This window comes from Pungitius pungitius, chromosome 8 (assembly GCF_949316345.1).
Source record: "Pungitius pungitius chromosome 8, fPunPun2.1, whole genome shotgun sequence".
Lineage (NCBI taxonomy): Eukaryota > Metazoa > Chordata > Actinopteri > Perciformes > Gasterosteidae > Pungitius > Pungitius pungitius.
The window spans coordinates 21,335,477-21,347,712 of NC_084907.1; the positions used below are offsets into that span (position 1 = coordinate 21,335,477).

Here is a 12,236-nt window from a genome sequence, read left to right on the forward strand (position 1 = left end):
TTAATCTTTATAACATTTGCAAAGACATTTGCTGTTTGGCCATGAGAGGCTGAGAATAGCCTACACAGAAGTGGTTAACATGACGACATAAGCAAGGGGGAAACCAAACTTAACCAATATTGATCCAGGATTCTTTGGGCTATAACATTGCATAGAAAACTTGAAAAAGACTAGCAGGACTCCAAATATATGGAGAGTTTAAACCCAATTAGATGGTAAGAGATGAGTCTCGTTAGGCCCAGACACCACAATACAGCTTTTTTTGCCCCAGGTCAGACACAACTGACACTTCACTTAAGCTGTTTATGCTTTTTTTTTCCACATCCTAAAATAAACAAAACCAATTTCTCAAATTTTCAATTTTCTGAACAAAAAAAAAAAAAAAAAGGGAAAAGTAATCAAATCATACACAGGCAGTTTATAAACCTTTAATATACAAAATATAAGCCAACAGTTCACTATTCAGCTATCTTAGTTTCCTCTGGAATGGGAAGTTTCCTTTTAAGAGGAATAATATAGACTCCATTCTTGGCCTCTTTTAGTCTCCACCATCTTCCCAACCTGCAGAAAAACAAACACTTAGAATCAGAGATAACCGATACAAAACTCAGCTGCAGTGCCCCAAACCTTCATTACAAATCACCCTATAACTAAAATATTTGTGTGCAATCTTTTTTAACTGATCAATCACCGTGGCAGAAGATAGACGGATAAACACTGCTCTCTAGTGGACATTGTTACCTGTGCTCCTGTCCAACTCCTGCCACCAAGAACTGACCAGAGCTCGAAAACTTCAGACTGTTGACAAAACCAGACTGAGAGAAAGCGAAAGAAAGGAAAAATATACGTTTGTCATTGTGATTGACAGGAATGCATTGTAATTGTGTAACATTTCTCACAGCACATTTTAATGCGATTTTTTTCTTCAAAAGAGCAAATTACCACTGGTATACTGAATAGAGGCTCCAGCCCGCGGTAATTCTGGCCACATTTCCACACCTGGATCGTTGAGTTGTGTGAACCTGTAAAGGAGAACCGTTGTACCTTTACATCACTACAGAAAGTCCTTAGTGCAGTGAAGGTCAACATCAACGCATCAACAGTTCTGCTTAAGCAGTCATTTGCGTGATTGCATTTACATACATAAAAATAACAGAAAAAAGGTTCAACTATGTTCTCCACTTAATAGTAAATGTATGTGTGGTATTAAAAAGCTGGTAAGGAGGACTCTCACAGCCGGAAGAAGCACCTGAGGCGACCGTATCAGAGTTCTGAAGCGCCGCTACAGAAGAGACCCAATGAGGCTGCTCCAGCCCTGCGTCACCATGGCAACCGTGAGCCTTTTTCACTGTGCTGAGAGGCCTCTTCTTGTTGACACTCCAAAGAGAGACAGAGCTGAGTCGTACCGAAAATTGGGAGACGAATACGGAAGAGAACCATTAATGACTGTAGAACAAAGCTGTGAGACTCGGGCAAAGTGACCGTAAGAGATGCATCTGACTTACCCATCATCGGCTCCAGTTATCATGTGCTCCTCGTTTATCAGCTGGATGCAATCAATCGAACCCCTGTAGGAACACCAGTGACAGGTAATTGTAGCACGTTTTTGTGCTCAGTCAAGTGTGCCGTTGCTCCTAGCGACCAATAATAGTTGTGTAAAAAACTACTTTTGTCCAAAATCATTGCCGTGGTCCACTCATTCAATAATCTCTACATAATAAACTCAACAGTTAATCAGTAGGTACTTCTAAGGGTCTTTGTGAATTATTTAAATGTGTATGCGAGTCATAACTTTCCTTTAAGGGACTTCCTGGTTAACAGTCCTTGCCAATAGAAAATGTGTGTGGTGTTTGAACCATGGACATTTAGAACTAATTTCACTTGGATGTGTGCGGCAGTTTGCTTTATTTTACAGTTCTGACCCTGGACAAACGCATCGGAAATCAAAAAGGTTGAGATGAGAGGATACAAAAACAAAAACAAAAAAAAAACAGACTCACTCGTGGCCGTGAAACACCAGCTGGGATTCCTCGGCTATCTTCCACACCCTCACCGAGCGGTCCCTTCCTCCTGCCGTGACACACAGCTCGCGGCTCAGGCTGTCCAGTCCCGTGATGGCGTCCTGATGCCCAAAGCTACAGTGAAGCACAAGTTCAAGTCAAACTTCCAAAGACAAAATCCAGCATCCCGGCAGGGAACGGAAGAACGTTCCGGTCACTCACAGAGTCTCTACGTATGCGTTCTCGTCCACGTTCCACACCTTCACCGAGCGGTCGTGAGAGGCGCTGTACAGGTCATGAGTTCCCCTCCTGAAGGAAAGACCCTGAGAGGAAAAATACACGCAATGCGTTTAACACGAGGACCCACAACTGCTTTCCAGCTGTGTAAATAGCGCCACGCAAAAGCACCTTTTAAGGAGCAGAAAAAGAGAACGTACCGACACGGGGCCTTTGTGTCCGGTGAATGTATAGAGATGTTTACATGTTTCTGCCTCCCAGATCATGATCAGTTTGTTCACGTCTCCTGTGGCCTAAAAGATGTTGAGGAAAAAAAGAGATCCTTAAAACATCAAGGCACACTTTGGCAAACTGCTGGATATGCCGAGATTACTACTCACCAAGTATTTCCCATCTGAGGAAATGGCCATACACAGGATATGTGCCGTGTGCCCAACGTGTCGGTCCTGGGTACCTTTCCTTCCACCCGGCACTGTGTGCAGCTTCTTCCCACTCTCGACATCCCCTGAAGAAATAAGACTCAACTTAAACTAAATGAAATTAAATGGGGTTTCCAAGGCTAATTCACCATTTCAGCCAAACTTCACCGAAGCATGAAAACAAAGAATCTTGATGTATACTAACACTTAATGATGGAGCAGTCTTTGGCAGCAGAATAGATGTACTTTTCATCAGGGCTAATGACCAGACAGGTAATTGGAAGCTTGTGTCCTCTTAGCATCCTAATCTCTGACGCATCCGGTGGAATGAGCTACAACGCAAGAGCAAAAAGGAAATGGGAGTCAGTCTGTTCACATCAAGGCGTTGCCGTGGAGATCAAAAGGCAATGAAGGTTCCCATACTTACATCTTTGGCAATGAGCCGCTGAAGCTTTCCTTTTTGTTCAAGCTGGAGGAAAACCACAAAACACGTCACACACAAATAGACCAACCAGGGGGAACCTGAGCCCACAATAAGGGACCCACTCTCCCTGATACTGTTTAACAAGAGTTACTGTTTAGCGGGATTTAACAAATCAAACTTAGGCTAAATTGACACTTAAGAGAGACCGGATGCATAGGAAAAAAAAGCTTACCACTTCTTCTTGAAGTCTTCCAGCAATCAGATCAGTTTCAAAGGAGTCTTTCTCGGCTTTGTAGTCATCTAGTGTCAGATCATACAATAAATATATATGCAGGCATTGATGTTCGAGTCATTACTTATGCCGTTGGGTAATAAAAGCTCACCTTGTTCCTTCAGCTGGTCCAGGTAAAGTTTGGCTAATCTAAGCTTCTTCTCCTGTGGTGTTTCGTCATACTCACTGTCTTCGTCGGACTGTCTGTCCCTGGGATCTATGGGACTGAGAAATAAGACACCAAGTGACAAACGTACAACCGACTTACTTTATGAGATATTAAATCCGGACTTATTAATTAAATACAGTGATCGTCAATGCGCGAAACCCTAAAAAGGAATAACAAGAGGAATTTACCCATCTGTCTCAGAGTCGCTGGAAATCTCTTCGTTGTATTTAGAGTTGGGTTTCTTGGCTCGTAGCTTACTTTTACCACCCAGCTCCCCATCGCCCTGCAGAAGGAGAAAAAAATTGGAAAGGTTGTAATTAGTTATTTAGCTTGATTTAGCATTAGTGGCCGAGTAGCAACGGTAGGGGAGATCAGATCGAGGCACATGTGTTAACCTGCTGGTTAACTAACGTTACTTGTTACAGTTTACTCACCTTTCGTTTGAGTACAGCTGTATTTTTTCCCTTTTGCGCTAATTTGGGGTTGCCTTTTTTCTTGATGAAGAAAGTCGAAGACATTTTGAGAGGCACAAGTAACCGCGGATAGTTAGCTCATCCACTTTATATGGGAGCAAGTCAACAGCGAACCCACATGGATTTATCTCAACCGAACTAGGCAGCCGAAGTCACAGTAGAAGAAAGGCGCCGATTGGCTGCTCTTCACAGTGCCTTCTTCTTGTCCCGCCTTTTGTCAAGACGCTCTTTTTTCATTGGTTAAATGACAAATTTAGGCAGGCAGGAAACTGTACATGGGTAAAATACTTCCCTCGGGGAGAACGTTTACGCACCTTTGTTCCGCACATAATTGTAAAAATATACATTTCACAACGCAACGCTATTCCACTCGTGTCTACCACACACAGTAAAACACAAACACGGGAACCGTTTTTTCAGACATATTTAACCGGCGCACTTTAGCGCGGCTGTCGCGAATCAGCCGGTATTTGTATCGGGACCTATGTACTGTACTACGGCAGTAGTACTACTACTTCCTCTACTACGCAGTATTTGCATTTACTGCGCCGTCTCTGTCCTCGGTGTGAGTGTGCTCAGTTTATCCGCGAAGTAGAGCCCAACGGCCAGGTGAGCCTCGTCCGCGCGCTCCGATATCAAAGGTCACACGTATTGATGATGTTTTGATAGACAGCTGGTATCAACTCGGCGGCTCCGGCTGGAGGAAATCTACAAGCTAGTAGGAGGGGTTGAGGAGGAAGGGGGAGGGGGAGGGATGCGATGGGAACTATAACTTTTCCCTTTTCTCTCCAAAATGGACGGGCAAAACACGTCGTTCGAATGAAAACAAAAAAGTTTCCCTCAAAGTTTGACTCCCGTCTTTGCTGCCGGGAGAACCTTGTGGTCGACCCAGTCAAATCTTCTTTTCTTCTTCTTTTTTTTACCTGTCCACAGATTGTCTTCACTCCTCCTCCACCTTCCCCAGCCCCTCCATGCCGCCCAAGAGAGACGCGGGGGCGACCGCAACACCAATACCGGTCAAGATGCTGAAAATCGGCACCGACGCCCAGGAGTTTGGCTGCGATCCCGTGGAGGAGAAGTACAGGCTGGCCGAGGAGTGCAGCTACTCCCCTTTCCCCAACAACGAGGTGAGGTGTTGCTCCTTTCTGACACGCAATTGTGCATACCCCCCCCCCCCCAAAAAAAACCCCCCAACTGTTTACCTTCCTGCTCGTTAAAGGATTTTTTTCTCTATTCAGCAGCATGAAAACATTGTAAGCATTGATTTTGACGAAGAAAACATTTCAAGCCCAGACATCAGAACGGACACCATCAGTCTCCTCATGAAAATTGAGCAGCTGCAGGCGCAGCTCAAATATGAACGCAGGTGTAGAGTTCTGGCCGAGAGAGAGCTGAGGGAGTTGAAAGGTGGGTGCATCATACTACAATACTTTTTAAACTGAATCTAATTGGTTTCCTGTGAATGCCTTCAACGTTTTCAGTGCACAGCAAATCACTCAAAACATATAAAACATCCATCTGTCTGCAGGCGAGGTGGCCGCATGACTACCTGTGTTTCTTCTAGGGGTCATTCAGATTATATAATCTCTTTCAGAAGACTTTCTAGGAAAGGTCAATTGGAAAATCAAATTGAGATTTTTCTTGCATACGTTTGCAGGTTGTTGGCATGTTAAAAGTTTTCTTGGGACTCGTAGCGTCTGCTAAAATCCTACGGCCCTGACCCTGTGCTGTAAAAATGGCATCTAGCATTTTTTTTTTTTCCTCCATGATTTTACACGGTTCACAGAGATGAACACGCTGATGATGCAGATGAGGCACACGGCACACGAGCTGCGCGTCACTCTGGATCACGTACTCCAAGGGGGCGAGGCGGCAGCGCCACAGACCTCTCAAGATGAAAACGTCTCCTTCCTGGCGGAGTCCGGGGCAGAGATGACGGAGGAACTTGACATCCCGCAAGTCAGTGCTCTCGTTCCGTGTCTGCGAACAATAAGCGAAGGCTCACCATGCACCATTTCATCCCTCCTGCCGACGGTGTGTTTCGAAGCTTACCCTCTGCTTTTTATTTTTCCCCACAGGACGATCAAAACTTTTTGTACCTTTCAGAGCATCTTCGAGTGCCAAAAAATCTTTATATGCGCATCGCAGAGTTTGCCGACTACAAGAAGTACACGTCGGCTCTGCTGATGATACTTTTTGACAGAGAGACGTTGGCCACGCACTCTCTGCAGGGCCGAAGGAACACCTTCACCGGGGAAGATTGCCACAAGCCTCAACTCCCTCCGGAGATCTTGAGAAGTTTAATCGGTAAGGTGGACGACATTTAGCATCACTTCTTCCATCACGCAGTATATTTGGGGCTTTTGGTTATGGAAATGAATTAAATGATCATGCTTCTTCTTCCAGGGCATGTGGAAGCCAAGTTTGGTGTTGAAAGCAGCCAAATAAAAATTGCAATCCGCACGAAGTTGAATAACGAGGACAAGCTATTGAAGAAGAGGCTGGGTATGGGTAAATCCGACAGCAAAGCTATTGACCAGAGCTTCTGCCAAGCTGCTTCAATCCTGCCTGAAAATGGAGCAATGGAAAGTGATTCTCAGTTATAATCTTTTGAGGCGGCCATCAGGATTTGGATGTGATAGAAATGTTTGACAGGTGGCCTTTTTTTAATTTAACCGTGGTTTAGTCAGTATTGAAAGTTTGTGCTTGAAGGTAGCGTTTTTTTTTTTTTTTTAGAATTCCTTTTTTCACAGTTTGTGTATCCCGACCCAACCAATACCTCGGAGAGCGCTATCAAATGTTGCGTGTAATCGTCTGCTAAAAACTACCAAGTGTTCTTATTTAATTGAAGGTAGGTGAGTGGCTGTGTCTAAATCTTCTCTGAGGTCAGCCTTTGTCAAACATGTATACTGGTTTTAACTTTTAACTTTTCAATCGGTTCGACTGTTTCAAAATTAGGATATTTGAAAATGTTTTAAATACTAAGGTTACTATTTGTACCATGTGTTCATAAGAAACTGTACACAAAGTGATAATGTGCTTCTAGATTAGTTTTTTACTGCTAGGGCAGTTGATATATATATTAGTGATATTTAATCTAATCTTTTTGTCATGCTTATCTCCGTGTGGGACAATAAACCTTTTTGAACCCATATTCTTGTGTAATGTGAACTTCTTAATTCAGCTCAGTGCAAGTACAATATGCTTTAATCAGGAACGTTGTTCTCCTGTCAACCAGCAGATGTCAGCACTGAGCTCTTCCATCCTCTGCAGCTGGCAAATCTCAAGGCTACAGCTGCTCTACAATGTCAGGGGCAAAAGATACTGGATGTGCTTCATTTTGAGAAGAAACCCGCTGTAAATGGGTGACTAGACTGAACAACCCTGTCCAATACTTTCCTTTTATGTATTCTCTGAAAGGGCTGTGGAGAGTATAACGGAACATCTGTAGAAACAGAGGCATAGTGGACAGTGTGTGACAGTCACTGCCACACACTGACTGACTGACTTGTGTGTGTGTGGGGGGGGGGATGCTTAATGTCAGCGGGGGCCGGTTTGATAGTCATGTCTTAAAAAATGTGATTTGAACAATCACCGATTGTTGGCTCCTCCCCCTTCGCCTGCCCCTCCTTTGCTCAACCAGCTGTGGTGTCTCAGTGGACACATCACCTCTCTCTGTCAGTGTGAGTCTCCCTGGGGTCGGTCACCAAGGCTCATGTTTGTTTCTTTTGAACCAAGCTATCATTTTGATTTATTTTGTCACCGTTTTCGTACATCTTCTAATACGTCTCTGAGGGGGACTTGTTCTCTTATGCACCTGACGGCCCAGTTCGGTGCTTTTAAAGGATTCCGCCAGGATTCATCACCATGATTAGGAAGTATTTAAGTTTACAGAACTATGAACTTTTTGGAGGAGCTGCAGCTGGTGTTTGAAATGTAAGGATTGTTTTTTTAATTGTTTTTACAAACTGCAGTCTGGTGAAATTTTAGACCAATGAATTTATCAGTTGTGAGAATTTAGTTTATAGGGTTAACAGAAGAGCTTCAAGACCTTTACAAACCCAACAAGGTAATGGCCAGTAAGTAAAATATGGAATGATAAATGGTGGTTTTGAAAATGAAACTCTGGCATCAGAAATGACTAACTGGATAATCAAGCCTTCACACGGGATGAATGTTTTTTGACGTTGTTCCTGGACAGCGTGGCGTCTATTGCCAAAGGTCAGTCTACTTCAATTTGTTTTTGTGGAATATGATGAATTTTACTATTACAATATTGCCATTACATCATGTTTCTAAATACAGTATTTGAAATCTACTGCAACCCATGAATATACATTTTGTGTCATTTCCTCCTCAAGCAAATGATGAAATTGTAATACTCAATATCCTTACTACGTCTGCAATAAAATCGGTTTAATTGCTTCATTGCATGGATTTATGCGAGATCAAAAGAGCTGCATAATTCCCTCTTCCTTATTAGAATGAACAGTATATTAAACAAGAACTACAGAAAATACTAAATGCAATGCATGTTTCTCTGATTGGGATAAATCTCCGAAAGCCAAATAAACTGAAAATGACTGACGACGAAGTGATGACCCTCTTCAGCGGCAGAACGTGGCTTTAAAGTTTGCAAGCAGTGGTGCAACATGATGAAACACGAGGGTAACCTTACATAACATGTGTGAGGACGTACACGTAGCTTCCTGGGGATAAATCTCACTGCAAATGTTGCACGCTGTCCGCCGGAGAAGATTACAGCACGAGTGGATCATTGCAGGGGAGAGGGCACATTATGAGTATTAGTTAGTATTAAGGACACTGCTTCATCCACAGTTATATTTAATAAAGCGTACAGGAAGAGGTACATTGAAGATGCACAGAGTCAAACAGCTGAAAATGCAACAATATGAAATAATGATTGTATATTTGCTGCCTTTAGTTTGATTTAATTGTAACACATATGGAGTTTAAGTTTTTCGACAAACTGCACAGTGACTGTGTTTCAGCCTGCCTTTGGAAGAGGTTTCCTCTTTGATGGTGCGGCGCAGGATGACACAGAACACATACTAATCAATGCAGCCACTTCCCTGCAGCTGGGATAAAACAAGAACACTCATTATCTTTCATTTCAAAAGGATGGGGACGGATGTAAGGGAGACAGTGTGTCCTCTATGAATTATTCCTACTGATTATGTCCTTCCCTCACTAGAGAGCATCACTTCTTAAATACTCTCCCAAAGAGTTATTGGTTAACTTTCCAATATCCTTAAGGTATGTATGTGTGTTCTCTTTAAAGTCACGACGGTGCAGTGAGGGTCACTGGATTCAGATTGGAAAAAATATCCTCCAGCGCTTTTAATAAGGTATATTTCAAGAAATGCAATGGGGATTCAGTAGCACCTGTAATATGCTGTTTCTCTATTAAATTATACTTTGACTGACTATAAGAAATATTCAGTTTTAGTTTTTTTTGTCCACAATTTAAATACCAACAGATCAGTTGTCATCGTTTTTACCTCTCAGCCTGAAATGCCACCAGCTCTATTAGTTGCATTGTGGAAAAATGTAGGACCCCATACTTTCGGAGTTCAGAATTTCTTGAAAGCTTTGATTGAAAATCCTTTGATGATCGGTATTTAATGAGCGCACACAATACAGAAGTGCAATACAAAATGTTTTGATTAATCGACCGAAGGTTAGATTCAGGAGGTCTTCATCCATGTCAAGCGTATAAAGTCCAGACGTAACAGATCAGTTTAGTCTCCCACGTAGTTTTTACAACAGGTTCAAAGATTAAATGTAGTCTTTATTTGAAATTATTTGCAATAAATGTCCCTGTTTTAATGGACTTTATTTCCCGCACACAGGAGTGAATGATTCTCCAGCGTGTTTACTGAGCGATGGGGGGGCCTGGAATGCAGATGTGTACTTTCACCCTGGAACCTTTACAATGAGTCATGGAGGAAAACGGTTTGTTTCCGACCCCTCGGTACAATGACACCCTTACTGTTTGGGCGCCGATGCCCACAGCTCCCAGCAGGCAACTGGGCACCCTTCCCAACCCGCAGACGCGCTTCAAGGACCTGGCAGGGATGTTCTTCATGGTGACCCTGAATGTTCTGGCACTCTTAGCCAACACTGCTGTTCTGGTCGTAGTCATGAAAGCTCCCCATCTCAGGAAGTTTGCCTTTGTGTGCCACCTGTGTGCAGTGGACCTGCTGTGTGCCATCTTGCTCATGCCTCTCGGGATCGTGTCCAGCTCGACGTACTTCGCCGGCGTGGTGTTCAGCGCCCTCGAGTGCCAGGTGCACGTCTTCCTCAACGTGATGCTCGTGGCGGCCTCCATCTTCACCATCACGGCCATCAGCGTGGAGCGCTACTACTACATCGTCCACCCCATGCGCTACGAGGTCAAGATGACGCTGAAGCTGACCACAGCTGTGATAGTGACCGTGTGGGTGGCGTCGGCGGCGCTGGGCCTGTCCACCGTGTTCGGGTGGCCCCCCTACGGCGCCCTGGGCACCATCAGCGCCGCGCGCTGCTCGCTGTACTGGAGCCACAGCGACCACAGGCGGGTCTTCTCCGTGCTCTTCAGCGTCGCTTGTTTCTGCCTCCCCGCCGTGGTGATTTTCGCCGTCTACTGCAACGTCTACAAGGTGGCCCGCGTGGCCGCCCGCCAGCACGGGCCCCTGCCCCTGTGGGCCAGCGGCCAGGCGAAGCATCGCTCGGACTCGATAAACAGCCAGACCACCATCATCACGACGCGCACCGCTCCGCCGAGGATGGCGCGCGAGCGGCCTTTTGGCGGAGGTAAAGCCGCTCTCACTCTGGTGGTTATCGTCGGGCAGTTTCTGGTCTGCTGGCTGCCTTACTTCGCCTTTCACTTGTACCTGATGCTCGACGAGACACCCCGGATTCCCGATGACCTGGAGGCGACGGTCTCATGGCTGGCATACTCCTCCTTTGCTGTCAACCCATTTTTCTACGGGCTTCTCAACCGGCAGATCAGGGAGGAGCTTTGTAAGCTGAGGCGCTGCTACGCGGCCCGGCCCGCCGAGCTGACCGCCTCCAGCCACGAGGGCTCGGGCCACGAGAACTTCCTGCAGTTCCTCCACAGGACCAGCTGCACAGTGGAGACGCAGGCGAGCGTTGCCGCGTCCAGTCCTAGAAGCACTGTGGATCACACTGGGCAGACTGGTTTCAGGATACCAGGCCAGATCCCAGAAGAGTTCAGTTAGATAAACTCAGCATTCGTGTCCTGCAGGACAACGCTTCAAAATAACGTGATATTGATATGATGAATAATGTAAGTGATCTCGATGCATTATGTCTGTTGGTTGTGTTTGCATGCAGTGCAAGTTCACACAGAGCATCGTTTCATTAATAGTTTATAGAACATGAATAGAAAGCTGCGTTTCTTGAATTATTTTGGCTGTATTTGTGTTTGAATTAAAACCGGTACCTTGTTAATCTTTAAAGGAATACTTTGTAATTATAGCTACTTAAACAAAGTTACATTTTCTTTGATTACCAATCATTACATTCATAAGAACACAAATACCAGATTTTACTTGAATATGGAATTGAGGTAATATGATCAGTATCTATATCTGCATCTAAATACTAATATTGTTGATATATTCATGATTCATGATATACAGCATGTATATAATGACGATGAGAGTAAGAAGTCATTCCTTGTTCACTTAAGACAACCTGTTTTCATGAGTTATCAACATGGCAGCAATATTCTTTGTACAACTTACTCACTGTTCTGTGGTATTTTTGTTGCAGAAATGTATGTACATTTTATTTAAAAAGAGACACATTACGTTTTGTTGAACAGTGTATTGTTTCTTAAGCTTTAAATGTGAAAATAAACCCAAGTTACTTTCATTATTTCATCATCATTTATGCCCATCTTAACAAGTACATATTTTATTTCATTGTTCTTTACCCTTAAAATGATTAAATGTAATCAAGCAAGTTGCCTGGCCATGCCGGCTTACAAATTTGGTAAGACAGAAAACAGAAAAGGATTCACTCTGTTCATTTATAATCATGAATCTAACTCGATCGGCCTGTAGCAGTGAAGGGGCAGACGTGTGACCCGTTTCCTTTCAATTTGTCAAAGCTCCCTTTCTTTGAGTTGCTTTGGCGAAGTGTGCCAGCTAAATGCTTCTTTTGATCTCTGTTTGATCACAAAAAGCACTAAAATGATCCGTCTGGATTAGCAA

The 12,236-nt window shown here is 44.0% G+C and overlaps 3 protein-coding genes across 8 annotated transcripts; 2 read left to right on the forward strand and 1 right to left on the reverse strand.

Annotated features, from left to right (window-relative positions):
• Window positions 1-412: 412 nt before the first annotated feature.
• rrp9 (ribosomal RNA processing 9, U3 small nucleolar RNA binding protein) lies at window positions 413-4,420 on the reverse strand. 2 transcript variants are annotated; one of them, XM_037490464.2, is made up of 15 exons: window positions 3,955-4,420; window positions 3,709-3,803; window positions 3,464-3,576; window positions 3,313-3,380; window positions 3,084-3,125; window positions 2,862-2,988; window positions 2,618-2,742; window positions 2,438-2,530; window positions 2,223-2,323; window positions 2,001-2,135; window positions 1,506-1,568; window positions 1,250-1,395; window positions 943-1,022; window positions 742-815; window positions 413-561 (listed from the first exon to the last, which is right to left on the reverse strand). In XM_037490464.2, the coding sequence occupies exons 1-15, from the start codon at window positions 4,036-4,038 to the stop codon at window positions 459-461; spliced, it is 1,449 nt and encodes a 482-aa protein (XP_037346361.1). In that variant the 5' UTR covers window positions 4,039-4,420; the 3' UTR covers window positions 413-458. The 2 variants fall into 2 exon arrangements, with proteins under 2 accessions (XP_037346361.1, XP_037346360.1); XM_037490463.2 differs by having other exon boundaries at window positions 1,235-1,395.
• A 36-nt stretch (window positions 4,421-4,456) lies between these two features.
• LOC119229771 (uncharacterized) lies at window positions 4,457-7,141 on the forward strand. Of its 2 annotated transcripts, none has more exons than XM_037490467.2 (6): window positions 4,457-4,602; window positions 4,927-5,120; window positions 5,232-5,400; window positions 5,780-5,952; window positions 6,072-6,300; window positions 6,400-7,141. In XM_037490467.2, exons 2-6 carry the CDS (start codon window positions 4,965-4,967, stop codon window positions 6,597-6,599), a joined length of 927 nt encoding a protein of 308 aa, XP_037346364.2. In that variant the 5' UTR covers window positions 4,457-4,602; window positions 4,927-4,964; the 3' UTR covers window positions 6,600-7,141. The 2 variants fall into 2 exon arrangements, with proteins under 2 accessions (XP_037346364.2, XP_037346366.2); XM_037490469.2 differs by having other exon boundaries at window positions 4,458-4,602; window positions 5,235-5,400.
• Window positions 7,142-7,662: 521 nt separating this feature from the next.
• On the forward strand, window positions 7,663-11,895 carry si:ch211-213o11.11 (probable G-protein coupled receptor). Of its 4 annotated transcripts, none has more exons than XM_037448317.2 (2): window positions 7,663-8,214; window positions 9,867-11,895. In XM_037448317.2, the coding sequence occupies exon 2, from the start codon at window positions 9,957-9,959 to the stop codon at window positions 11,235-11,237; it is 1,281 nt and encodes a 426-aa protein (XP_037304214.2). In that variant the 5' UTR covers window positions 7,663-8,214; window positions 9,867-9,956; the 3' UTR covers window positions 11,238-11,895. The 4 variants fall into 4 exon arrangements, with proteins under 4 accessions (XP_037304214.2, XP_037304215.2, XP_037304219.2 ...); XM_037448318.2 differs by having other exon boundaries at window positions 7,663-7,929; XM_037448322.2 differs by lacking the exon at window positions 7,663-8,214 and adding an exon at window positions 8,339-9,270.
• Window positions 11,896-12,236: the final 341 nt, after the last annotated feature.

What these genes read in the sequence shown, in the direction of transcription:
- LOC119229771 (XM_037490467.2), top strand. Translation starts at nt 4,965, where the DNA reads ATGCCGCCCAAGAGAGACGCGGGGGCGACCGCAACACCAATACCGGTC. An exon ending in CCCCTTTCCCCAACAACGAG is followed by an intron (nt 5,121 to 5,231) that starts GTGAGGTGTTGC and finishes TTCTCTATTCAG; the next exon opens with CAGCATGAAAACATTGTAAG. An exon ending in AGGAACTTGACATCCCGCAA is followed by an intron (nt 5,953 to 6,071) that starts GTCAGTGCTCTC and finishes TTTTCCCCACAG; the next exon opens with GACGATCAAAACTTTTTGTA.
- rrp9 (XM_037490463.2), bottom strand. Translation starts at nt 4,038, where the DNA reads ATGTCTTCGACTTTCTTCATCAAGAAAAAAGGCAACCCCAAATTAGCG. An exon ending in ATAACTGGAGCCGATGATGG is followed by an intron (nt 1,396 to 1,505) that starts GTAAGTCAGATG and finishes GGTACGACTCAG; the next exon opens with CTCTGTCTCTCTTTGGAGTG. An exon ending in CTCTATTCAGTATACCAGTG is followed by an intron (nt 816 to 942) that starts GTAATTTGCTCT and finishes GCTTTCTCTCAG; the next exon opens with TCTGGTTTTGTCAACAGTCT.
- si:ch211-213o11.11 (XM_037448317.2), top strand. Translation starts at nt 9,957, where the DNA reads ATGGAGGAAAACGGTTTGTTTCCGACCCCTCGGTACAATGACACCCTT.